This window comes from Poecilia reticulata, chromosome 13 (assembly GCF_904066995.2).
Source record: "Poecilia reticulata chromosome 13, P_reticulata-male-v2, whole genome shotgun sequence".
Taxonomy (NCBI): Eukaryota; Metazoa; Chordata; class Actinopteri; order Cyprinodontiformes; family Poeciliidae; genus Poecilia; species Poecilia reticulata.
This window is the reverse complement of record NC_088842.1, coordinates 16,655,678-16,682,937: the sequence shown is the minus strand read 5'-3', so window position 1 is coordinate 16,682,937 and position 27,260 is coordinate 16,655,678. Positions and strand designations below refer to the sequence as shown.

Here is a 27,260-nt window from a genome sequence, read left to right as displayed (position 1 = left end):
TAAGCAACTCAGGTGAGAGAAACTGTAAAAATCTGATGAGTCGTGCACCTAAGTCCTGTTTGTAGTTCACCAGAAGTCCTAACCTCACTCAAGAATTACCCAGTCAAAGTCCAGAAGTATAAATACTTTTGCGAGGTACTGTAAAAAACTTCGGGCTGCACAGTAGCACAGTTGGTAGAGCTGTTGCCTTGCAGCAAGAAGGTTTAGGGTTCGATTTCCGGCCCCGGTCTTTCTGCATGGAGTTTGCATGTTCTCCCTGTGCATGCGTGGGTTCTCTCCGGGTACTCCGGTTTCCTCCCACAGTCTAAAAACATGACCGTCAGGTTAATTGGTCTCTCCAAATTGCCCCTAGGTGTGAGTGTGTGTGTGCATGGTTGTTTGTCCTGTGTGTCTCTGTGTTGCCCTGTGACAGACTGGCGACCTGTCCAGGGTGATCCCGCCTCTCGCCCGGAATGTTAGCTGGAGATAGGCACCAGCAACCCTCCTGACCCCACTAAGGGACAAGGGTATCAAGAATATGGATGGATGGATGTAAAAAAATTCAAATCCAAGCTCTTGGTTCTGCTGACAGATGTGATTTAAAGCATTTACCTTTCTTGGAGACAAACTGAGATGTCACTCCAACCTCAAATGTACCAAACACCGGGGAATGGTCACTGGTCACAATATCGTCCGTACAGCCTGGAAAACGGCCACAGTTAGCATTCAAAATGCAACCAAAAGCATTTTCAAGCCCAGAACCCATTTTACCATCTTCTATCTGTCTCACCATAGGAGTTGCAAACAATGTGCGTTTCTGGATATGACTTCCAGAGGATCCGGTCGCACCACGACGGCACATTGGTCCTCATCTAAAGAACAACACAAAAGCTGAATTCTCCTTCGGACTCTCAGAAAGAGGAAACGTAGACCGGTGCAGGTCAGAGGGAGGCTGTGATGTTTTAAATCCTGAACTCACCCCTGTAGCTTTCTGCTTCTGCCACACGTACGTGTCCCTGGAGCCTCGCTCGTAACGGTAGGTGGGGGGGAACGAGATCTCTTCCTCAGCTGCACACAAAACGAAAAAGGATTATTTTTCTTTAAATACACACACGGCTCACACACACGTGGTGTGTGTGAGCCGAGAATACACAGAACATTTAGTTCCTGTATTTTAAAAGCCCAAAAAGATTCATAAATAAATAAAGATTCTTAATATAATTGGACATAATTCCTTAGTTGTTTGTGGTCTTTTTTTTTCTTTTTTTTTTTTTTACAAAAGGCTACAACAAGTAATCAGATATTCTAACTTTTAATAGTATTTTTTCAAACTTTATAACAAACAAAAAGATTTAAATTTCTGGGTGGAGGATACTTTTAAAAACAGCTAACCTTCAAAATATGTGTATTTACAGCCTATCCCTCTTTTTCCCTTGGTTTCTCTCTCGCTTGCTCTAACTGAAAAGGAAACCTGTGGTTTTAGTGAACTATTTAAAAGGATGGGCAGGTGCTTTTGGTAACTGTGAGTCATAACTTAGGCTGATTTATGAAGCCACTGAAATTCTGTTAAGGACAGAAACATTTTGACTACGGTGAGATTTCAGCTCCTGGAAACAGCGCACACAATAAAAACCTGATGAGTGACACTAACCAAAGCGTAAAAACACTTTATTCTTCTCTCTCTCCAGGTTGAGCTGGTCCACTTTGAGTAGAGGCTCAAATTCCTTCCTGTTAATGTAATTTAAAATTTCCTGCAGGAAACACGCAAACAACGGGGACAGAAATGGATCAGAAATGATGTTTCACGCAATCGATCGAGTGGAGTTTGTTTTAACTCACCTGAATGTCCATATCCAGTCTGTAGTTGAGGTCGCCAAGCCAAAACAGATGTGTAAAGCGCAGCGAGATGTCAAAGGAGCTCAGCTGTTTGTCTCCTAAAGACAGCAGCCGCAGGATGTCCAGATAGTTCTGGTTTCTCCTGGAAAAGGTCAAACAGTTGTTGGATGACAATTGAGAAGAGATGAAGCAGAAAAATAAGAAAAAGGGGGCTTTTTCCACAAATTAAATAAATAAATAATTTTTAAGTTAATATAAGAAGCAATTTAATGACTTAGACTGAAGATGATATTATCGAGTATTAATAATAGTATTAAAACAAAAATACGGAAAGGCATCACATTCAGCCTGACTCCATGTTTCAACCTTAATTCTCATCAACTAACCGGAAACCCTGTGGTTGTTTCACTGTTTCTATTCGTTATCTGACATAGAGCCAACAGAAAAACTATTCCACTTTCGTCCACTAGGTGTCAGTAATGGTGATGATAATGAAAGGACAGATTATCCTGCCTGAGGTTGATTGTGATTTATTATTATGAAAATCAGGATACTGACTGGACAGAATGAATAGTAGCAGCTAATGAGCTTAAAATATCTTAACTATTAGCTTTAAAGGAGCCAAATAGATTTAACTAACAATTGTAAACTTATAGAATCAAAATAAATAATTTCTATTCATTTATGACAAAGTATTTCTTTAATATTCAATAACAGCGATTGCACAGATCTAATAGTATGTTTTATTCAAATAGAGTTCTGGATGACCAAAAAAAAAAGATATAAATGGCTGAAATGAGCCTCCTGTAGCAAGGCTGGGACTCAGATGCAAGGTTAGGAGTTCCTTCACGAGGGGGATAAATAATAATCAAGAACTTCATTTGTATCCTGGTTTTCAACCTTCAGAATCATCCATGTGGTGAAAATGTGTTTTAAAAATAGAGACATGACACTCGGTACCTAGCAATCTTCTCATTGCCCGACGTCAGGTGACAGTTGACGAATCCAAACGACGTCCCGTTGAACATGAACGACACGCCGACCGCTCCTTTGTTGCCTGGACAAAAAAAATTAAGCACACAATGTTATGGAAGACCAAACAGAAAATGAACTTAATTCCTTGTTTTTAAAACTTTTGGAAAGTTTGAGTTTACAAACTGATGACATAATAATGAATAATATTGATAACCAGTTAAAGTCGTGTCATTGTTACCCAGTGTGTTAGCGATTCCTGTCTTAACACTGGACATCCCCACATGGCTGATCCTGTTTTCATGTTCAGGTTTCACCAACACAGCAAGTTTTATGCTCCACAGCGTCTGCACGGCGATCTGCAGAAGCAACAACGATAAGGAACCTGCGGTGATCATTTCTGCATTTAAACTAAAAGAACCCAGTCCTAAATCAGCTTTTTTCAAACTTCTCCTCAGACATTTCTATTTTTTTTTTTCTTTTTAGCCACTTCCTAATTTTGAAGAGATTTGAGGTGAAAATAAATATTTTCTTTACCGGTTTGTAATCCAGCTCCGTCTGCTCCTTCAGCACGGCTCGGAGCGACTCCACCCACTCCCGATCACACACAGAGTTCTCCTGCGACCCGAACACGTAAAGGTCATGGGGAATGGTGACGGTGATCTCGTCCAGAGTTTTCCCCAGGCCGCGGCACAGCACCCAGGAAGCCACAGATTTAGGTGACGGTACGGAGCCTGTACACAAAGAGCAAGTCTGCCTGTTGGATTAAAACTCGTCACAGTTTGGAAATATATATCGCGTGCTTTTATGTTCCTGACCCATATTCCAGGTGCCTATAAAGATGGAAATCATATCAGGCTCATCCTGGTTGGAATGTTTGTTCTTCATGAGCTGCAGCAGCTGGCAAAATGCCTCCCGCTTCTGGAAAAAACAACAACAAAAAAAACACATCAGATAGCAGAAGTTCATCCAGATTAATGCAAATGTGGAAAAAATTATCGTAATTATTTTAATCAAGTCAATTATTCAACACATGAAGTATCTATTTTTTGCTGAACAAATACGCTGACATATGACAGACTTACACACAGTATTTCTTTCATAACCCATCTTCACTTACTTCTATTTTACTAAAGCCATTATAGTTATCCTAAGCAGTTTTTAACACAAATTATTATTTAAGATTATTCTCTGTCAAATATAAATTTGGAGATTGTATTTTCTATCAAAGTTTGTTTGGTGATTTGAAACTTCCAAAAGTGAAGAAGAATAAAAAAAGAAGGAAAATCAAGGTGGCTAAATACACTGGGATTATTATGTTTCAGCTGGTCACAAGTCATATAACCTCAACTGATGCAACGAGTTGAATCTTATTGCTTAAAACAACAAGTCAGAAGGCACATGCTGTGGTCGAGGAAAATATGTTCATCCGTTTCAGAGGGACAAAATTATTGGAATTTAACACGCGAAAGAACACAAATAAAAAGATTCCCGATGCTGTAAAACTGGGCTAAGAACTGATCCAAAACATCCGTTAAACTGGAGGAAAGTGGGGAACCGATATCTTCATAAACGTAATGCGGAAAAAATCTTGAACAATCGGTTAAACATGTAATAAAATAAAATTATTAAAAAAAACACTAGATTTCACAGCTTTGTGTGCATGAAGAGCATTTCTACAAAACAATGTGAAGGAAACTGAAGGGTTTGTAACAAACCAATGTGTAGCTGTAAGGAAACTATTGATAAATGAAGTTAATAAAAAATAAACTTTGCGAGAAAGAATAAAGATTGGACTCTCGAGCAAAGAAAGAAGGTCATGAAAAAAGGTCTGATGTTCCACAGCGACGAGAACATCGGGGTGAGAAGATAAAAGCACGCAGTGGTTCAGGGAGCATTAGACATCACACATGGACTGGACACCACAGAGTCCAGACCTTAACCCCAAGTAAGGTACTTTGAGATGCACTAGAGATGTCTGATTCTTTGTGGAAGCTTAATAAAAGGATACCACAGTGGATCCCTGTCATAATAAAAAATAAAGGAGGTCCAACTCAGTGGTTTTTGGTGTGCAATGTACTTTTTTCATCGTTGTTAGTGTTATTCACTTCATCTTTCAGAGGACAGAGTGTTATGCCCAACCACTGCATGCATGTATAAACCTTGGCGCTGGCAAAGATGAAGTCTTTCCTCTGACTCTTGTCCTTCTCCTTCTCAAACACAATGCCCAGCTTGTTCTGAACCCTCTGGGACTTGATCAGCTGACGGACTGGTGGGAGACAGACAAGAGGAGCAGCAGACAGATGGTTAGGGATGGGCTAAATCTTGTGCACAAAACATCGACCATATTTGAAAATCCAACATGTTTGTGGCAGAAAACACTCTCAGGCAAAACTGTTTTCTGTCCCTTTTATTTGCTCTTCCTGCATAAAGCAGGATATAGTAATCCCAACATAAAAAACAATGTCACAGTGACAAAAAAAGCTTATGTGTCTTCTGTGCGGTGTGTAAACATCTGGTTTCTACTGAGAGGACACAGACAAACCCAATTTTCTCCAATTGAAAGTTTTAAATTGTGCGCATGCTATGTCGCTAATAGGAATAAAAAAACATCTCAGATACAAATGATGCTCTGGGTGTGAAATAGAAACGCACATTCTTCAGTCAGTATGCTTATTCTGAATAATAAGCTGTTTAAATGTAAAAGAGGTTCTTACTTTTGTCGTGTGTGAAGGTGGTCCAGTCCTCCTGGTTGTCCTTCACCTTCTTCATCACCACCAGCCGCCCTCCCTCCACATCCACAGACAAAGTGTATTTCTGACTCTTTCCTATCTTCGTCAGCTCCGCCAGGTAAACATCCAGCTTCACCTGTGATCAGTCATGAGACATTTTACAAAGAAACAAACACACCTGTGTGCAAATCACTCAAACATAACTTGAAACTTTAACAGGGATAAAAATCCATTTAGCTTTGGTCGGTGATTCTGACAGTCATTCACCGTCTGCAGCAGTTTTAAGGCGGCCGCTACAGCAAACCTCAAAATTGGTGAGCCAGTCTGTTTCCGTGGTAACACCGATAGCGATATTTAACTTAAAGTCGCTGACTTGCTCAGGAAGATGGTTTTGCATCCCTTCAGGTTATCTCTTCAAATTTCTGATTTAAGCCGATTAAATTTTACAAACTTTATCTTCTTTATAACAGAGCGGTGTTCTCACTTCCTTGAAAATCCTCTCCATTGCAGCGGCGCCAAAAATAATAAACGGCGACACAACGTCAAAGATGAGCCAAGAGGAAATGCATTACGATCATTCTTGGTGCCCCGCATGCGTCAGCTGTGCTGACACATTTTGTGACTTACAGAACACCCAAGCCGTCCTGCTCAGTCATAATTTAAGTCCGGTCTGCCTTCTGGCACACTGAGCCACATCTCAGTGGTTAAATTTAAACCTAAAGATGCTGAAACACTGAAACACAGCAAGTAACAGCGCAAGAGACAAATGTAATTATTTTCCAATTAAGGTTACATTATCTTCAAAGAATTATTTGACTTTAAAGGTTTTGGTAAACACTAAATCAACAGTCGTTGCTACCAATTCCTTCAAATATTGCTTTAGTTAAGCGATCTCCTCTGTCGTAACACTGGATGCCATCATCATCACCATCATCGTACAGCGAGATGAGAACTAATGAGATCAATCTGTTTGTGGTTGGCTAATGTGTAGGTGGTACCTCAAAGGCCTGCACAGGAATGGCTTTGCTGTGGCGCATGGAGAAAGGCGGAGGGGAGCACGGCGAGGACAAACTCATGTCCTGCAGAGCTTTCAGAGCCTGAGGGAATAAACCAGAAAGAGAGGGAGGAGGTTAAGTCGGAAAAACAATTAAAAGCAAGAGCGAAAGAGAAACGACCGGAGAACAATAAGAAGTGGGGGGGGGAAAGAAAAAGTGGAGAAACGTGCTTAGGCATTGTGGTTTTTTTCCTTAGTGAATGTGAATGCAGGATTACGTTTCCCATTCCCTAAAGGCTGATTTAGGCAGAACCAGCATTATCACATGAGTCTGGACATGTAGCTCGACGGGACTGGAGGCCATTTCCTCCTGCTGCGCCAGCCGAAGCCCCTCCTTACGAGGGAGAGGAAACCAGATCCAGGAAGTTCAGAATACAGCTTTTCACACCACACGGAACTGCAGGTGTGTTTATTTCTAAAAAGGTTTCATAACCATGAACTTTTTTTAAACTTTTGTTTACGTTACATGTAAATGTCTATGTATTTTACTGAGATTTAAAGTGACAAAGAAGAGAATAACTGTGGGGTACATGGTTTTATAACATTGAGTAAAGTCTAATTAAACCCAAATGACTCTGGTACTTGTAAATGAAATCCAGTGTAGCCAACTGTGTTCAGAAGTCGCTTAATTATTAAATGGTCCAAATATGTGTCATTTGATCTCAGTGTAAATCCAGTTATTCTGTGAAGGCCTCAGAGGTTTGTTAGAGAACATTAGTGAACAAACGAGGAGCACAGCAGACAGGTCAGAGGTCAGGCTATAGTTATTAAAAGAATATTCTGATACCTGAATTAAATTCAGTTGATTGGATTTCATTTTTCAAAGGAATTGTCTGTAGGCCTCAAACACAGGACTGACTGAGGAGGATCCAGAGACATTTCTGCTGCTTTAAATGTCCCAAAGTCTCAATGGCCTCCACACAGAAGAAGCTTGGAAACAGCAGGGCTCTTATTAGAGCTGCCAGTGAAGCTGTGCGAATACTTTTGTCACAAACAAGAGTGACAAACTTCTGTCGTTTCCTTTCCGAGTTAAGACTCAGCGTCTCCCGTTTTGGTTCCTCGCTTACGTCAGAACCCGAGAAGAGGTTGTGATACTCCGATAGTTTGCTCTCTTACAGAAGAACTGTGAAGAATACGCTCAGTATGAACTTAGCATGAACTTCATCCAGAGGTGACCTCTGCAGCTGAATTTAACAGAGGAAGCCTTTCTGCTTGCTAAGCAGACAAATTAAAGGGGTTTCCCATTGAAGATAACGTCAGTCATGTTCAACAAGAAGCCTTGTAATGCACTGCATTTAATTCATGTCTTGTGGTTACTGTTGCACCATTGTGAAACTCAGTATTCAGACAGGTTTCAGACACACAGCTCACAGCTAGTGCGTGTAATCTAAAGGTACCTTCACAAGTAAAGTGCAAACCTGGGCTCAGCATTCCCCAAGTAACCCTGACTCCATCTTAAATTGTCCTCAAAATGTTGAGCTTAAAGGCCTAAAAAAAAGGCGCTCCTTGCAGTTGTGATGCTGCACTTAGAAACTCAGTTGGCCAGAGGTTAAAAACAGACGATCCATCATGTGAATGAGGCTTTCTTGACCACCCCTATGGCTTTAAATAACAACATGAGTGTGCGTGCATGTGTGTGGACAGGAAAAAAAAGTCAGAGTCACAGGAGAAGAGAGGAAGTGGATCTATTGTGTGTGAAGATTAAAGCTCACAGTTAAGTTCTGCATTGCTTTGTTTACCTTCTTTTCTATGGAGGACAGGAGATCTTTGAGAATGGCCAACTTGGTCACCAAGTTCTCCAGCTCCTGGTCTCCTCCCTGATTCACCGACTGATGGAGGAAGAAGAAAAACTATTAAAACCCCCACGAGATCTGGGGGGCGGGGGGGCGTTAACACAAAACTAAGACGAACTAATGATGATGTAAAACTATTTGTAGTTGATCGTTTTAAAGTGCAACCCGTATTCCCAATGTTAAAACAGGACAGTTTAACGGGAACAGTGGCTGTTTGATCTTTTCTGTGACGGACAGAAATGATTTAGGTTCAGTAGAACACAGACGTATCTTGTCTGTATGAAATCATCCACAGGGGTGAGTCCGAGGTCAAAAGTTAGATCAGCAACCAGAGTTTGCTTGTGTTCAAATCTTGATGGGGGAGCATAAGACTCCAGATTATGAGGTTGAATTGTTTCATCACAAGATCAAAAGTGGATTGTGGTTTTAATTGAGCTATAATAGAGGATAAGGTTAATTTGCTCGACAGAAAAACCGCTGTGACCTTTCTGACTTACTCCAGCTAACATTTTTACTATTTGCTAGTAATGTCATCACCGGTTTTCCTTCCTCTGCGTGTGGTTTGACTCACCGCTCCAAAGACTGGATTTTGACAAACAACTAGTCACAATCCAGCTCGACGAGGCATATTGCAAAAACAATCAAAAAAGCGAGCTTCAACCCATACGTGTCATCCAAATTTTAGTCTAACTTTTCTAGCCCTCTGCATCAAAATCTTTTAAACAAACTGAAGATATCAGTCGATGTCTAGCGATTTTTTATTGCAATTCATTGCTGTTTATACTTTATAACACAAAACAGCTGTTGGAACAGATAAACGTGGCGTCTTCAAGCATCTGGAAACTGTACAGACGGACGGACACAGATTCTGGGGATCTGTAATTCTTTTCATTATCTGATGCCTAATTTATTTACATTATGTCACACGAGGAGGCAATGAGACTGAGGTGTTGCTTTAATCATTTGGTTTGTGTAAACTCTAGAATTTGAAGAAAGCACAACAAATCCCCTCATTTTTCTGGCGTCTGGCAAAAAAAAAAAAACAAACAACAATTTGTTTATCTTAACTGACCAAGAAACAGGAAAGGTTTAGCAGGGTTTCCCCCAGAAAACATGCTAAGCCCGGTGGTCTGGGCATCGAGGCGGTCCACCGGTGGTACACCGTGTTTTTGTATTAAAAGATGTTAAGATGACAAGAAATGTAAAAGTATTACTTTGTAATTATATGTTACAGGAAAAGATCTCCAGTGAAATGCTATTTAAACCCACAACTAGTCTAAAAACAACAAATTTGCACTTCTACTTAATCCAAATTAAGTCAGCAGGTCCATCAGGCCCCCAAGGGCTTCAGGGGCCCCATAAACACTAATATTTTAAAACAGACCACAGATACATAAATGTAACACTTGTTCATTGAGATTATCAATGCTGTTAAATTCGATTCAATTGTTAAGGCATACATAAATTAAAAGATTTTAAATTGTTTAACATTTAGATCCAAGATTTTAAGAAGCTGGCAAGTTTACTTTGTAAAACTTCAAGGAACAATATTCATAGTTAGATTGTTTTGTTACCATAGCAACAATCTGATGCTGTGAGTTTAATCTTTGAATTTACACAAATTAGTAAACTGTGATTATTGCTTTTTAGGCTGGCCAATTAAACTACTCCTTTCTCCTATATTTCACTAAATCTAACACAGAAGCTGTTAGAGGTGCTGATGTTTTTAGCAGCAAGAGGGGCCCTTAAGTCAAAGTCTGCTCAAGGCCTCAAACAGCCTTGGACCGGCCCTGCATGATGTGGTAATCCGCTGCACTGCGCAGAGATGCACAACAAACGGGAGATTTAATTCAATGCTGCTAATGTGGCTTCAGTAGCTCTTTCATTTCGTGTCTATTGAGTTTTTAATCGTCACAGAAACTGTTTTGGTTGGTCGAGTTTCTGGAGGAGTTTCTCAGATGTCTGTGCGGCCGCGCGCATTAAGTAGACAATGGAAAAATAATACTAAAAAAAAAAAAATTAATATAAAATCAGCGTGACGCGAAAGCTCCTCACCGGGCTGAACCTGCATGATGAGGTTAGCGCTGGTCGTTATGCACAAACGCTCCGGCCACAGACATAAACTTTACAGGGAAGACAGACAAAAAGCCACACGCTGGGTAGCGTGTTGAGATGTAAACGCCGCATATAATTGTTCGTTCACAAAGATAAATCATTCTCACCACTTCACAACGCGCACCTCTGAATTCGCTACAAGTTATTCTTGCGGTTCACATAGAGCTACGCAACCAGAGCTAACGCGGCAGGTTTTAAACTCTTACCTAGAGTTCTCCAAAGAATCATAATTCCTCACAGTAAGTTGATGTAAACATCCATACAGGTCAGCCTGTGTCCAGTTTGAGTGAATGAAGGAGCGCGCGATCCTGCTGAGGTAGAGCAGCGGCAGCGCACGAGGCAAATCGCAGAGGCGCCAGCTGTGTGATTAGCCTGTGCGCTGTCGGCTTTAAATGCACAAACTATAAACCTATCTATTATAAACCTATCCTTTAGGAATAAATCTGTTCTGCTAGTGAAATGCTCAGAGCAACAGAGACCCTTTCAGCCCGGCTAAAAAAAAAAAATAAAAAAAAACAGCAATTTTTATTTATTTTTTCCCTAGAAACATAAACAAGCAATCCTTAGCCAGGCGGTGGGGCTAGTAAAGCACGGTGGGCCGCCAAGCTTATAATACACTGGGGGAAACCCTGGTTTAGTTTGATTTAATGTACGACAGTATAAGAAAATAAGGTTGTGTCTTTTTACACATTCATAAAATCTCAGTCTCACAGCATTTCAGCCACTAATGTGGAAAATCTCTGAGAGGAAAATCTCCTAGCAATTTGTTTGGCATCGTTGAGTAAAGTGACCCTCATTATTCAACAAAACTCCTACAGAAAGGCTTTTCTGCTACTTTTAGCACTATTGTGTCTTCGAAAACCTTAAACTGAATTAAAAGCCTTGAGTAATATTATGCACATCTCCCACAAATGCCTCCCTTTGGTAAATCTGTGAGGGGGCGGGGGAGGGACCTGAATTCATCAGGATCTGTGATGGTGTGTGCTTATTTCTAGCAAAAAGCTCCCGGGAACCTGTGAGAGTTTGTGGCAACATAAAAACTTTAAATTAGTAGACCATTTTACATAAAAAAAATATGACGGATGCTTTAAGAAAGCAGGGTATCCATGAGTCTCTCAGCAGGCTAATAATCTGAACAATGTCATCACAGAAACCCGCTTTCATTCTCATCAAACAAGAACCCACAGCGACACAAACACAAAGATAAAGAAACATACCTGTTGGATCATCTTAGTGACCATAAAAGCACTCTGCTGATCAAACACTTTAGAGAGGATCTCCAGACCAGACAGAACCTTATCCACCTCCCTGGTAGAGAGAAAAAAAAGATTTTCTGATTGTTTTTAGACTTCCAATGCTATCATTTCCTTTATTTCTATTCCTTTATAGGAAAACATCTTTTTAAAAACTCTAAATGACAAAGAAGCATGTGATTTATTCGTCTTTGTTTCAATATGCATCATGTACCACTGCGGCTAAAACAAGACAGAAACTGGGGAAGCTGGCAGCTCTGCAGGATAACTACATTCAGAGAAACAAAGAGTGTCTCAGCATGGCTGACAGAGCATCTATCTGAGGAAACGTGTCTCTGCAGCTCACCCGTTGAGACGTTTGCAGGAGGCCACGAGCGTCTTGTTGAGATGGGGCAGTGAGGACGCTCCCTGCTTGACGGCCTCCAGGTCCAGCGCATAGCTGCCCTTCAGGTACTCGTGGGAGATGGTGCTCAGGCCGTTAGCTGCCAGGGTGCTGAAACAAACGGGATCGAGGCAAAGGAGGTTGATGCGAGTCAAAAGATTTAAAAGCAAACATTTGTATTTTCCTGTCATATTTACAACTATCTGATATAAATCCTTGTGTGAGGATTCCTGGAAATGTTTACAGCAGACACAGAGGCATTCATTACCTTTTAGATTCATTCATACATTTTGTCATGAACTCCAATAAACGTTCATGTATTTTGTTGGGATCAACCTTTTGCTGCACTTAGAGCTGCAAGTCTTTTGGGGGTATTTCTTTACCAGCTTTGCATAACATACAAAGACTTTTCAAATTAGCTCAAGCTTAGTCAAATCTTTTAAAATTAATTTCCAAGGCTCTCGGCTCTTTACTCTTGTAGGTTGTCCCTGTATTTAACTCCATTCATGTTCCTATCGACTCTGACCAGGCTCCCTGTCCCTGCTGAGAAAAGCCTAGTTGGGAATGGTGTGGTCAAGATAAGATGGATTTTTATTTCACTGCCAAGTTTTGAGTTTTGCATGTAGAGCAGAAAGCTCAAATTTGACCAATTTATGGATGTCAGGAGCTTCTTAAGGCTAATTATTGACTGTTTTTTGTTTGTTTTAGTCAAGAACTACAGAGATTCATATTCTTTAAACAGCAACTGTTATCATTTCGCAAGGCTAAGAAATTATTTATTTCCACTTCCTCTAAGATTTCGTTTTGTCAACCCAGTGCTTAAGAAACTACAATAAAGGGGGGGGAATCATGAGTCATAACTAGTCACAGCTACTTTTCACAGCCATATTTAGGCTTGCTCACTTGACTCTGTTTGACAAATATCAGAAACGCTGAGCAGAAACTCTGAGCCGACGTTGCAGGTCTGAAGCACTCTGTCCCAGAACCGCTAACGCTGCTTCAAAGCTCTGCATCGTCTGTGAGGAGCGTGGTTTCCAGCAGGATGTGGTTTGTCTTCCAGAGGTAGACAGGGGACACATGTTGCAGAGTGGAGGACGGGAGGAAGAGCGTGTCTCTCATAAAAAAAAAACCGACTCTGAAACAGCAGTTATTATGTTTGATCTAAAAATATTTGTCGAGGTGCTAATATGAGAGAGAATATGAAAGAAAAACGCAAAGTGACGTTCTGTTCCAGTGAACTCTGCCACGTGGTTGTGTGAAGCAACAGGCTTCCTCTGTTTGAAACACGGCTGTGTCAGTCATTCATGTCAGCAGGACAAAAATCAAACGATACGCAGCTCAGACTTTGTACCTTTCGGTAGGCATTTCAGGTCCGGGGGGAGTGGAGGTGGAGGCAGAGCGAGGGGGGAGGGGCGGCTTCTCATCCTCTCCATCTAAAAGTTACAGAAATATATAGTTAGTTTGAGAAAAAAAATTACAGGAACCTTTTATAATCCCTAACCTTTTATACATTCAGAACGACAGACCGATATATTTTTGGGGATTTTAAGTGATATATCAACAAAGAAAGGAAAGCTGACACGCAGCTTACAAAATATTACAAGTCAGAAATAGAAAGGTTTGGTCTGCGTTTGTTTTCATTGTCAAAACCGCCACGATAAAAAGAGATTTCGGCGTTCAGCCCGACCACGCAGAGCGCTGAAGATTCAGTCCTCGAGGACAGGAGTCCGTTATTGAGCTCGACTGAATCGAACAAATGTTTCATTAGTAGGCTCCTGCAGAACTTCATGACGTGCCTTTCCAGTCAGCTGTGCTCCGGCACGAACGGGCATAAAACCAGCAGGACACCGGCCCGTTAGAACTGGAGTTGAACAAGCCTAATTCAGACCATGAGCTTGTCCTGCTGAGAGAAAAAATCTCCAGTTTTCAGATTATAACAGGTTATTCCCCAGTACTGCTTTGCATTCATCTTCCCACAAACTAAGCAGTTTCCCTGTCCCTGCTGCACAAAGCCATGCCCACAGCATGACGCTGCCACCATCACTTACTATCACTGTGGATGTTGTGTTCAGAGAGGCGGTTATTTTTTTTTTTCTACCAAAGAAGCATTTTGCATGTGGGACAACCAGATAAGTTTTGGTCTCATCTAACCACAGAACATTTTCCACATCCTCACCGTAACATGTGGAAAACCCTGTAAGCTGCTTCTGTGTTTAATTTCTCTCTCCTTGGTCAGCTCACTATTCTGAAGGAGATATGTGGCACTGAATTTTATTTAAGAGTATCAGACTGTAAAAGGTGTTAAAGACAGTTTTATTTATGACAATAAATAAAAAAAATTAAAAAAAACAAGTACATGTCTTATCCTTCTCTCTCTCTCTGCCATCTTCATGTCTAGCTACTAACGAATGAAGGCAACTAGTTCCTCAAAAACCTTCAGAACATTTTGAAAACCTTTTTTTGTGCATCATTTCTCCTCAACTGGAGAATTAGACACCATTTTCTACATGTGTATAAAATGAAATGTACATTAGCATTGTGGCTCTAATGTGACAAAACAGGGAAAAAGCAAAGGGTACATGAATATAACTGTATGGTGCTGTAGTGACTGTGTGTGTTATTGGTGTATGGGCTACCTGAATAGTCCCTATCATCAGTGACGGCAGTCTCCTCCCTGTCCACGGCGTAAAGCAGGGTTGTGACCAGGCCCTGGTTGGGCTGCAGGTACAGAGACACCAGCTCCGGCAGCGTCTTAAACCGCTTCGGCTGAACGCCCTGCGACGTCTGAGAGGGACAGAGAGAGAGGGGAGGAGGACGAACAACACAGACAAGTCATTTCCTTTTGGGGAATTATCTCCATGAAAACATCCAAACCGCTTGGTTACAGGTGGTCAGGCAGCCAAATCTCTGGTGACCCCTATTGTTCCATATTTAATGTTGTGTAAGCAAACGCAGCCAAGGGAGCTAAATATAAGCCCATACAGGAAGCGGCATTTTGATAAACACCAAGAGGAGCAAACTGGAGGCTATAGAGGTAAGGAGAAATTTTCTCTATAACCAGGGCAAAAAAACCACACAAAAAAATCACTAGAAATCGGGGGAAAGAAAGAAATCTGTCACGGTTTTGAAGCACCATGCCGTCGCGTGCATGTCCGTCTGTAAGTGAGGCCCGTAAGTGGAGGAAGAGTTCACAGCTGTTGGCCAGAAGGCACAAAGCGCCTGCTGTCTGTGTGTGTGTGTCCGCACATGTATATATTTGTGTAAGAGAGCTCAGAGCCAACACAAGCATCTATCTGCCTGCCAGCTGTTGCCAAAGCACCACAAAGAGGCCTGTGCGTCATCTCTGTACCTGCACGGCCAGAAAACCCTCATCGTCTGGGAGGATTCTGTAGGTGTGGACGTGCTTCTGGAACCTGCAGGGACAGACAGACAATTAACCACACCGCAGACAGACCGATGAAGGGACAATCAGAAATAGGAAGAAATCAAGCAAGGAGATATTTATTTTGATTTCTGTCAAGGAAAACGTAAACTCAGTCGACAGGATTGCGTGTGTGTGTGTGTGTGTGTGTATGTGGGGGGGGTGTTCAGCTTCAACCTGCTGCTGTCTATCACAGTTGTGACTGCCTGCTTTATCCTTACTGTAGCATGATACAGTAAAACAGAACCCCAGCGTTTATTCATTGAACTGTTAAAGAGACAGAATGAGGAAATTTTAAAATATATATATTAAAAAAGGAGTTAACATGTTTTCAATCGCAGTGTTTCTGACTAAAAAAACAACAACAAACACTATCACTATCAGACCAAAAAGAGGTCTGATCTCTTTTTATGTTTTCAACCAATCATGGATCAATGCTCTGATAGTGCAACGTGCCCGCAGCCTCGAGCTGGAGAGTAATGATTTACATGTCTGCAGCTCGTGTCTGCTCAGTCGACCGGTCACATTATATGTCCAATTTGCCAAGCAAACACTGTGGTCGTTGTCGGTTGGTGCAAATATGCTTGTGTGTTCTCATAATTTCGGGCCTCAGCATGGCATCCTATGCAAAATGCTTGTGCAAAGCTTTTATAAGCAAGTCAACATTGTCCCTATTTACCCTAGCTGTGTGAACAAGAGGGAAACAGAGGGAATGTATTCAGTTCCGACACCTGAGATGTTTCGCCATTTTTTTTTTCATTTGACAGAAACCTGTGATGGTTTCAACTGAGAAAAAGGATCAAGCATGAAGTCAGTTATCAATCACCCAGTAAATTAAAAATGGCCCAAATGTCGCAGTCATTTTAAAATGTGGCCAGTGTTGAAAAACCCTTATCTTGTGTTAGATCTCAAAACTGTATCCTGTATCAAAAACAGAGCACATTTTTGTTATTTTATGGTCAATAAACGCTCTCTCAACAAAACCACGAGAAGAGATAAGTTTTGTGCGTGTTCAGTTTCTACACACTAAAAGGGATTCGTCAAAAAATTAAATCAGCAGGTCAGACCTTAAACGAAACCAGGAAGTGTCAGATAATAGAATCAACTGATGCAATTTGTGACTCAGAGGGCTTTAAACCCAAGTATTATAGGTTTTTTTGATTTTTATGATCCATTGTGCATACAAAGAGCTCTTTCATAACTATGTCCAAGTAACAGTGACCAATATACAAATGGCTAAACGCAAAAACACAAATCCAAAACACGTTTTGAGAATAAAATCAGAAGCACTTAACATCTTCAAATTAGCAGAGAATATTCTCTTCCATTTTCAGACCATTCCCTTACCGACCACTGCTACTTTCTTGTTAGACAGTAGTTATTGCAAAGGGTGCACTGCAGTGCATGCAGTGGATATAGTGCAACTTTAAACTGAGGTCAGAGGGACATAATGTGGAACTTGGACCAGAAGTTCCTTTGTTGAACTGATTTTTATACACGGCAGCTTTTTGTCAGACTGCTGCCTACAGCACTTCCATGTATGAGCTCAGAGCAACACTGTAAACAAGATAAATGTTGGCACTACATTCAACAGCACAATGCGCTGGAGGTCCCCTGGCAGTGAATCCAAGCTCTACTATTATAGCTGTATACAGCAGGGTTTGTGTGTGCTTTCCTGCTGGCCGTGGACGAGATCCTCTGCAGCTCGGCGGAGTAAGTGCTATTGTTCCTGTAGCTGCAGAGTTAACACGGGGAGGGAGCTGGAGAAAGAGAGCAAGGTTTATTATGGGTTGGACACTTCGCTGTGCGAGTTTACAGTGCGCGGTTCCTGTCAACAATAGGTTTGTGTCATTGTCTGTAATTGTCCTACCGGTTCCCTCTGGTGCTCACCCTTTTCTGCCCTGCTCATACACACAGAGGGCTCCCCCATCTTCACCGTCATGACTGCACAGCGTAGTAAAAAAGAATTTGTTCCACACAGATTTTTTTTTTTTTTATTGTCGTAGTTCACTAAATATGTTGCAAAATAAAAAAAATAAAAACCTGAGCAGTCTTCTAATGAGAATTTCATTTATTAAGGGAAAAACAACAAGGCCCTGTGTGAAATAAGTGGTTCATTCTGGAATTAACTTTGATTAAACACATTTCTATGAAGCAAAGTTCACAACTTCTATACCCACACACACTTGATTACTATTAATCTCTTAAACAACTAGAGGTAGGTTATGAAATCTCTAAAACAACACATCATGCTCCAATCTCAAGCAAATCATTGACATTTATAAGTCTGAAAGGAGTTACAATGGCAAGCCATCTCAGGAGTGGCCGGCTTACCAAAATTACCCCAAAAGGGCAACAATGACTCATCTAGGAAGTCACACATGAACCATGAACAACATCTAAAACCCTCACCTGCCTTTGTTAAAGCCAGTGTTCATAACGCAATAATGAATAAGAGACTAGCTAAAAAATCATATCCATGGGAGTGTTTGACTTAAAGAACCACTTCTGTTCGAAGAGAACACAAAGGTACCATGTTTCACATAAAAACACCTCAATGGTCCCTTGAGTTTGGCCTCTGAGTGATTAAGATCTAGATCAGGTGTCGTCATGAAATACAGATACAGTCCATCCAAAAACAACCAAAATATGCAATTGGAAGGCAGAGTTTATATGCATGGTACCTGAAGTAGTAGCACCTACCAAAAGCTACATACAACAGTTCTTTGCCATGTCAGTGTATGTCATATCACATTTTCAAAGAAAATTTAAATTTAACATATTGTGCTGGTTTGAAATATTTACCAAGTTGACTACTGCAGCTATTCATATTTACTCATTAATACATTTGAGTCTCACTAATGTAATCTAGTCACCAAGTCAATTACAGAAATCAGTATTCACATAGATCTCCTTGTTCAGTTTCATGCAACACCCAACTGCGGAAACCTAACTGGATTAGGACCATCTAACAGAGAATCATGACTAAATAAGTGACAGCAGCAGGATAGCAGCAGATGCCAGAGGAAACAAAGTTGTAGCGAAGAGATGCCGACATGATCCTGCGCCCATTTTTACAAATGTTTAAGATTGATGCAGTTCTGCAGATCTTGTGATTAAATACTTATAATGACAAGGTTAAAACACTACATCACTGTACGATATAATAAATACAACAGAATTAAACCTCCACAAGACAGGCCTTACCTTCTTGGTGAGGAATGCTTTCACAGAAACATCCACGTTTGAAACACACACACACAGAGCCCTGACACGTTAAGACGTGCTGTAGTTATATTGAAAACCGCAGCCCTGACTGTAAAAATAGAAAATCCAATGTGTCTGGCACAGACATTTCTTTGCAGCGCAGTTTAACTGCTAGCTGCAATATCTCTTGTTAAAAGTTAAAAATAGATTTACAAACTTACTTGCTATATCACTTTGTAGTGAGAGATTTAAATGTTGCAGAAGAGATTTCATGGGGATTGTTGGTGGAAAATAATAAAATAAACAAAATGCTTACAGATACATGCACCAGATTCAAGGAACTTTATGCTGTTTCCTCTCATTAACTGGACAATCGTGCATGTAGACACAAAGATTTGCAGATTTAAATGCATAGCAAGAGGAAGTGAAAGGTAAAGGCCTCAGAGTCAGCACCATGCCAGGATAAAAACTCTTCATACACTGTTGGCATCTCCAAAGCCTATAAAAAGGGAAGTCACAAGGGAAAGTTTAACAAAAATAATTTTGTGCTGAAAATGAGCTTTTAGCAGAGTTCAGAGCTGCATTTAATTAAAATTGGACTAGATTTGTATAGCAGAGAACGAGCAGGGGCATGCGACTTTGGTTGTTTTGTCCTTCTATTGCTCAAGTCAGTGAAATAAATTTGAGAGTCCATGTGCCATCCTCTGACAGGTATAGTTGATTATCATTCCAATTTGGAAAGCCAGAACCGGTGCACACACCACATGCAGACTGCAATAAGGACAACACTCTTCAATGTGGATGTTGTTAGAGGGGGAAGAAGTAGCTGCTTAAGTAGCAGTTAGGAGATCTGGTCTCTCAGATGTTTATGTTCAATTCAGGTTGCAAGAGAGAGCAAGACTTTCATGTGATAACAAGAAGCCTATATGTTCATTTGAGCAATCTTGCTGTGTCTTACCTATTTGAGTACAGTGAACCCTCGCTATAACGCGGTTCAACTTTCACGGCCTCGCTGCTTCGTGGATTTTTTTGTGCAGTTTACAGTGCATTGTGTTCTGCGTCCTGATTGGCTAAACAGTCTCCGAGCTCCTTCTCTACCTGTGTGCCAATAACGTTACGGTATTGAAATATACGTAATACAGCTTGGCAAATTTTGGCAAGCATTTTTGCCCAGAAGAAGAAAGAGCAACAACTACCGGTAATTATGTTATTCTCTCAAAAAACACACCTGCACCACAGGCTTCAGAAGAAAAAGACACTACAGAGCAGTCAGGCCGCAGTGTCACAGTCAGAGGTACAGTAAAATATGCGAGTCACAATTTGTCCTACTGTATTTCGTATTGATAATTTAAATGATTATTTGACTGTAGTTATTTGTAAGAAAGCTTTCCATTTGTTAAAAAAATGCTTGGGCCTGAAAACAGATTTTGTTCTTTGGTTTCAATGAGTATTTAATCATGCTGTATAATAATTGTAAAAAATAAAGGTAACTACTTCACGGATTTCGCCTATCACGGGTTCTTTTCAGTACACAACTCCCGCGAAAAACGAGGGTTCACTGTATTTATCGTCTCTCTGGGAGCATGTTGGATTTGAAGCCTTTTGAAAATCTCAAACGTTATGGTAAGGAACTGTACTCTCCACATACAAACATTTTAATACTGTAAACCACACTTAGTGCTAATACACAATTTTAAAGACTGTTTAAAATGTCGACTGTATTATTTTGTCTTTGTTTTACAAAGTTCAACCCTGCTTCACAGTACGATCACTGAGGTTTGTGGCTATGATCAAGTTTCAATTATTAAACTGGGTAATCAATAGTGATGGCAATAATGTGGGTAACCCAACCCCCATCTGGATCCACTGCCTCCAAGCTCAGGGCTAAACCAGTTTTAGGCAAATACAGAAAGTAAAGTGATAAGCTGCTTGTCAGTCTGTTAGTTTTGTTTCCTCACTACAGAGCGGTTTCTGTCAACTATAAAAAACTCTGTGGTTGGCTGTGAGAGCAGTCTTCATGCACCACCAGTTCTAGGGAACTGAAGTCCCATCGGATTACTTTGATTCAACCAATGACGCTTTCGCTTTTATTTTATTTTTTTCTGTTTTGGTTGTCATACAAGTAAAAGGTTATGAAGTATTTAACCACATGTTAACCACACAAATGCCCTTACTTCCTGCTGATGCAGCTACTGCTCTGCTATCATCATTTAATAAAATGATTATTCTATTTTAAATTTAGACTGTCACTGTGCTTTAATATGTTATAAAAGTATAATAATCAGTCAGATTATATTTAGTGACAGCTGAATACTGTCTTTAGCAACTTTCTTCATGGTCGTTTCAGCTGTTAGCTTAACTGAGATTTAACTTTTTACTTTTTATTGACTCAGAAAGTACACAAAGTTTAGCTTCTTTTTTTTTAAGTAGAACCTAGAAGGTAAATTATATTTAGTTTTCTACATATTTTTAAAAATCAAAAGTTGAAAGTGTGGAATTGCGCATCTGTATTCAACCATCTCTACTCTGATACCCTAAATATAATCCAGTGTATCCAATTAACTTCAGGAGTCAATTAATTAGGAAATATAACATTGGCAATGCTTCATGATGCCGTGTCATATTCTTCACAAACAGAGCATGAGTGAACAAACGACAGTATGAAAACAGATCAGCATGACTTCAGCTAAAGATAAAGATGCAGTGAAGTATATAAATCAACATCTTAAGTTTTCAGCAGCTCACTAATCCTTGTTCAATCCATCAACTATTTGGACACAAATACAAACCCACCAAGACAAAAAGCATGGTTGTGTTAACTCTGGAGGAGATACAGAGACCCACAGCTCAGATGGGAGATTCTACTACTTACACCATTACTTTTAGTTGGCAAGTGGACCAAAGGGCGAACAAATGTATGCCAGGCCTTTCAGATTAACATTTGTAGACAAAATGTAAATGAAAAAACAAACAAAGCAAAAACATGGCACCTTTTCATTCAAGTCTACAATAACAAGCTACTTTATGATGGAATATCTCATTAATTCCAGTTAGATCAATTTCAATTTGCGGATGTGTCATGAAAACACCTGAAAGGTTCAAGTTGCAAGAACAGTAAACGTGAAGATAAAAAGTTGTCTTTTCATCAGTCAGTTTACTTCGGTAGATAAAGAAAGAAGACAGAAACTGAACAGTAAAATAAACTTTTTTGTGTGTTTAGTGCTCTGCATATCAAACTTTTGCTTCTTTGGAATCTTCTTATCGTCGTCCTTTAGTCATCATAAAAATTATTGTAACTCAAATACGATTTTTTTCCCCCCCAGGACATTAGCAAAAGTGAAAGTAGTTTCTGTGGCTAAATGAAACAGATAACGTGCAGTTGACTGAGAACTGCACGTTCAAAACTATTTCAGACCCTAAGAAATAACAATATTAAAGATAGCAAGCACAATAAGAGAAAAAGTACAAATGATAAGAACTGAAAAAAATGTAGGGACATGGGACTTTAACCTATCTTAATATCCTGTCAGGCAATGCAGGCCATTGTGTATCATTCAGAAAACAATCGGCTTCATAAAAATATTTTAGTATTATCGAAAAAGAAAAAAACATTGCAAAGCAAGAATTAGTTGTGGTTTTCTGGCCGTGAAAGAACAATCTGGGTTAGCAGTATAAGTGTGAGGAGGTCAAGTCAGCATAGCTGCTGTGTATCTGTGAGGGCTGATATTTAGTCCATGCCTTCTGATGCTCAACGCCACTTCCTTTCCCTCGTGTGCTGAAGTGTCACTTTGACCTCTCTTTTGTTACAATCTATTAAAATAAGAAGCATGTGATCTTTGAAGCATTTCAGAGGGTCAGAGTGACGTGAGGAGGGTATGAGGAATTTTCAGCATGAGTAAAAATCAGTCCAGGTGCCACAGCATGTAGCTCGGTGACGTACTTGGAGGGTTTTCACACCTACTGGTGATGAAAAGGTTCTTTCCTTTCTCTTATAGCAACAAAATGAATTAAAAGGTGAGAAATGAGGGGTCTGATAAGGTCATATTTTCCATTTTGCCTCAGAACTGTGCAGAAGTGCTTCAGTAATCATTTATTTAAATGACATTTGAACATTTTTACGTAGCCAATTCTTTCCTGAATAACACAACAGTGGTATGCACAGCCTGTAGCCGAATATGAAGATGCTACATATTCCATGTTAGATTTTTTTCTAATGACTTTTTTTCAATTTTAGAAGCGATATTTCTAATTGGATTTAGCTCTATAGTATTTTCAGTAATCTGCACAACACTGACTTCTATTTAGCTCTTAAAATATTGTGTGTTTATGAATGGCTACATAAAATCATTATCATTCAAGACATTTATCACTCATATTATTGAATTATCAACAGGAAGTGGCCTAAGGTAAAGAAATTTTGTTCTACATTTGCTTTCACTTGCATTAATGTCCTATAATAAAAAATTATATCACAAAAAACACAATACAATTAAAACATGCTTAACCTTAGCGGAGAATGAATTATGAATTATACAACCACTACATTTTCACGAAAACAGTGCCTTGCGACAATATTGCTACACTATTAACTTTTCCACATTTTGATGTGCTACAGTTAAAACAATTATGTCAGTATTTTATCAGAATTTTATGTTATAGATTAACATAAAGTAATGCATATTTGTAAAGTAGAAGGCAAATGATATAGTCTCATTTCATGAAAATAATAATGTAATATTCTATGCAACTACAAACAAGCAAGTCATAAGTACAAAGAAGTAAGATTTAAATATTTACAATCGCTTGAGATACAGTCACTTCACTCAGGTGATGTCGATTCCATTCCTTCTGACAATACTAGCCTCTATTAAAGTGATCACTTATTTTGTAACATATTCTTTAATTTCTTTTTTTTGTTGTAGTAATCAGTTTTCACTTTGGCATTAAAGAGCTTTTTTTATGTAATTTAAATGCTTTGGATCATGACTAATTTGTAAAAGCAATAAAAATGGTAAAACATCCAGAAGTGTCAATACTTTTTATGCAAGTAAATTGGGCAGCACAATAATGCTCCTCCGTGACTTATTTCAAACAACTGACCAGCAGAAGGTGGGGATTCTGTATTTTACTTAGCCAATATTTTTTTCTTTACAATACAGTAAATAATCAAGGTGAAGAAGATAATAAAAAGGTGCTTATATTCCTCTATGAGCAGCAGTCAGACTGCCTGTCAGGTTCATTCGTTACTGATATAAAAAGCAAAAGTAGACAGTAAGAGAAAGGAAGGAAGACATCTAGGAACAAATGATATATGTCAGGAATGCTGCTGGTGAAAAAGAAAATGATGCGCCACATCCTTCCAGGAAATAATTTTTTTCTTTTCAGTGTTCAATGACCTACAAGAGAAATGAAAGCCATCAAAAAGCAACAATCTTTTTTTTTATAACACAAGAGATTCGTATGAAAGAAAAATTGTGCTTTGCGGAATCAGATAAGCAGTTTGCTTTATCCTACATACATCTAATCTAAATTAAAAAAAACCTGATCATTTAAAAAACTTAATTTATGACTAAAAAAATGTGAAAATGCACTTTTAGAAACATATCTTTACAACATTTCTTGTAGCAAACACTTTCGGCCCCATCAGACCAAAGAAAATCCCTGCCGATGTGTTTGCGTAGATCCATGAAAGCACAGCACAAAACGATGCCCTGCTGGTGTCTAAACATGCAACAGCCCACAGAGCATGGTGCAAACTATCTGATACGGGATGTAGGTCAAGCCAATGTCAGAACACAGAGTCACATGGCTTTGTGTTTCCTGCTTTTATGCATTTTTTTAAAACTTTGTGTTCGTACACAGAGTCATATACTCTAGAATTTAACCATCACCTTCCTACGCTTTATTTGCCCCAGTTGGGTTATTTTCTGCAGTTAACAAGATGGCCAGTTTAAGATTCATCCGCTCATCAGGTATTCCTGCCTGAGTGACTTTCTTTTTTCTAATGAAAGTAAAAACAATTTCATCACTTTCTTGAATAAGCAGGGCACCAAAATCCAACTTAACAGACGTTTTGTCATTTCACAATCCACTCTGCATTGAAGTACATCAGTTCTCAGACCCGATGTGCTTCAGGTCTGAGAACTGAAGTGTGTAGCAACTCAAGTACAACTGACTTCAGTTGTTATGTCAGGCTATCTAACTTAGCAACTTTATTTTAATTCAATAGGAAGTTATCAAAAAGACTACTGCTGCAAAATTAAAGCTAGTTTTGGAAATTCAAAAAAAAAATTTGAAAACTGCTGAATGCTGAAAAGCTCAGAACTACAATGGACAAAGATGCATAACAACATGAAGTATCACAAATGCTCTGCGGGGACAGACTGTCAATATGTTCCAGCCCTTCACAGTCTGGTATCTCAAATATGACATAAAGCTATGTGTAACTCTTTAGCATCTGACTTAAATTATAACTACAAAGAGCAGTAAAACTCTGTAGTTTTTACTTATCTTGCTTTTCAAACAGTATTCTCACATGATGCCTTTGTAAGCATCATGTCATATTATATACACCTAGTATGTGAAGCACCTCTAAGCTCCATTTTGGGCCTGCTTCTTATTTGCTGTACACATAGGAGAGATTGAACAAATTACTAATAAATTCCAGGAGATCTCCTGTGAAAACATCCTTCGATTGAGATCTGAGAAGACCTGATACCTGATCACTGGTAAAGAGAGAATGCTTCCTTTCATCAAGCAACAGACAGAAGGAAATTGCAAGAATAGCAAACAGAAAAGCTCACATCCCTGTTTTAATGTCACAAACTCGAGGTCCACAAACTGAAGTCAACTTGTAGTCCCAAAAACCAGATATAGAAAACAAACCTTAGCTATAGAGCAAGCTTCCTTTGTTTTTATGTTGTCTTGGGAGTCTTATAGTTTCCTTAAGATTGTTTGAAGGAAAAGCTGGGTTTTTTATTCATTGAGCAAAGATGATCAATGAAAAATTGTCCGATTCCGATCTCTAACCAATTGATGTGTGCATTTACCAGTTATGACCGGAAACAACTTGGTGGAGCTTGCCTTGAATGATGAAAAATGGAATCTGTGGACTGAATAAGACAGCTCATTGAGCTAAAATAAATCCCAAAATTCAATGCCTATGCATATTGAATCTTCCTAGACGGGAAACCAAGAGGTTGCAGAAATTCATGAAAGTGTGCCACCCTTTCCTTCCTATCTACAGCCATCTCCAGAGCCCGAGGCCGCCTGCAGCAAAGGATCCTGTAAAAATAAAAAGAGCGCTGCAGGGAACCACATCACACAGAGACACAGCGGGACAGCCCAGAGGTTTGGGCCATGCTGGAGCTTCACTGCTGGTCAGACAGGCTGTGCCTCTCTCCCACTCATTTCCCTTCAAGGAGAAAGTAAACACAGGCTTCACCTACAATTTCATCACATTTTCTGCAGCAGAGCGGGTTTATTTATAACTTATACAAGCCGAACTCTGCAGAGTAATAACAGACTAAAACTAGACTCTCTGGGAGCATATGTGATCTGGCTGAGGGCTCCAAACACAGCTTAAGCTAAAACAAAGATAAACAAAGCAAAAAAGAAGTTACTCACAGCACACACAAAGCGTAAGCACCGCTGACACTCTCGCTGTCCCGCACCAGAAAGCTGCCGTCTCTCCCCGCTCGAGCCAACAGCTCCTCGGCCGCCGCGCGGCTAAGGTCCCGGTGGTACCACATCGGCGGAGCGGGCCCCAGCGGAGAAACCCCTCCGCCTCCTCCCCCGGCCATGGCCACAGCCCTTCAAACCGGGTTCAACTCGAGCCGCTTCCCGTCTTCTCCGACAGAGACAAACAAACAGCAGTAATACAAGTCTAAAGAGGGAAGCTGGGAGGGTCAGAGGAAGCGGAGAAAAGTTAACGTTATCCCAGCGGAGGCAGCGGCGGGGCTACAGGCTGTTAATCTGTGAAGTTAGTTAAGACTGTTTGCGGCTGCTCGCCTCAGTTCCTGAAAGGCGCACCACCCTCCTCTTTCGCTTCCCAGTCCCACGGAAATCAGGGTATGTAAATCCACGCAGGACACAGGGTAGAAACAGCGGGGCACCAACATAGTCAGCAGCCGTGGCGTGTCAAAATAAAGCGCTTCCTGGTGGGAGGAAACGCTTTATTTTGGAAGTTACACCAAGAGGGTCTGTTAAAGGGAACTGGTGGGATTTTCTCGAGTTTATTTCTGGTCGGCTTGATTCAAAAATGAGTGGATGGAAGGATGATGGAGGAGACGGAGAGGAAGACAGAAGACGACACAAAAGCCAGGACACATTCTGCATCACATTCAGTAAAATTGTCAATGGAGTGCTAGGTGGCTCGGCTGGTAGGGTTCATGCATCATGTGCAAAGGTTGTCCGGGGTTCGATTCCCTATGTGAAGATTGTTTATCATATGTAATCTTATTTTTAATGCGTTAATTCAAATAGTACAAATTTTCTTCACTATCTTGCTTTGGTTG

The 27,260-nt window shown here is 40.1% G+C and overlaps 1 protein-coding gene across 1 annotated transcript in view; it reads right to left on the bottom strand.

Annotated features, from left to right (window-relative positions):
* The window catches only part of inppl1a (inositol polyphosphate phosphatase-like 1a), a 34,917-nt gene extending 8,036 nt beyond the window's left edge, over nucleotides 1-26,881 (bottom strand). The window contains exons 1-19 of the mRNA XM_008425475.3: nucleotides 26,371-26,881; nucleotides 15,466-15,529; nucleotides 14,753-14,900; nucleotides 13,468-13,549; nucleotides 12,081-12,227; nucleotides 11,699-11,789; nucleotides 8,313-8,402; nucleotides 6,518-6,616; nucleotides 5,505-5,655; nucleotides 4,950-5,056; nucleotides 3,606-3,708; nucleotides 3,325-3,521; nucleotides 3,029-3,146; nucleotides 2,776-2,872; nucleotides 1,819-1,957; nucleotides 1,631-1,730; nucleotides 959-1,047; nucleotides 770-851; nucleotides 592-681 (exon numbers count right to left, since the gene is read on the bottom strand). Of these exons, the coding sequence (XP_008423697.2) occupies nucleotides 592-681; nucleotides 770-851; nucleotides 959-1,047; nucleotides 1,631-1,730; nucleotides 1,819-1,957; nucleotides 2,776-2,872; nucleotides 3,029-3,146; nucleotides 3,325-3,521; nucleotides 3,606-3,708; nucleotides 4,950-5,056; nucleotides 5,505-5,655; nucleotides 6,518-6,616; nucleotides 8,313-8,402; nucleotides 11,699-11,789; nucleotides 12,081-12,227; nucleotides 13,468-13,549; nucleotides 14,753-14,900; nucleotides 15,466-15,529; nucleotides 26,371-26,546 (2,170 nt within the window). The 5' untranslated portion in view covers nucleotides 26,547-26,881. The remainder of the gene's footprint in view (nucleotides 1-591; nucleotides 682-769; nucleotides 852-958; nucleotides 1,048-1,630; nucleotides 1,731-1,818; nucleotides 1,958-2,775; nucleotides 2,873-3,028; nucleotides 3,147-3,324; nucleotides 3,522-3,605; nucleotides 3,709-4,949; nucleotides 5,057-5,504; nucleotides 5,656-6,517; nucleotides 6,617-8,312; nucleotides 8,403-11,698; nucleotides 11,790-12,080; nucleotides 12,228-13,467; nucleotides 13,550-14,752; nucleotides 14,901-15,465; nucleotides 15,530-26,370) is intronic.
* Nucleotides 26,882-27,260: the final 379 nt, after the last annotated feature.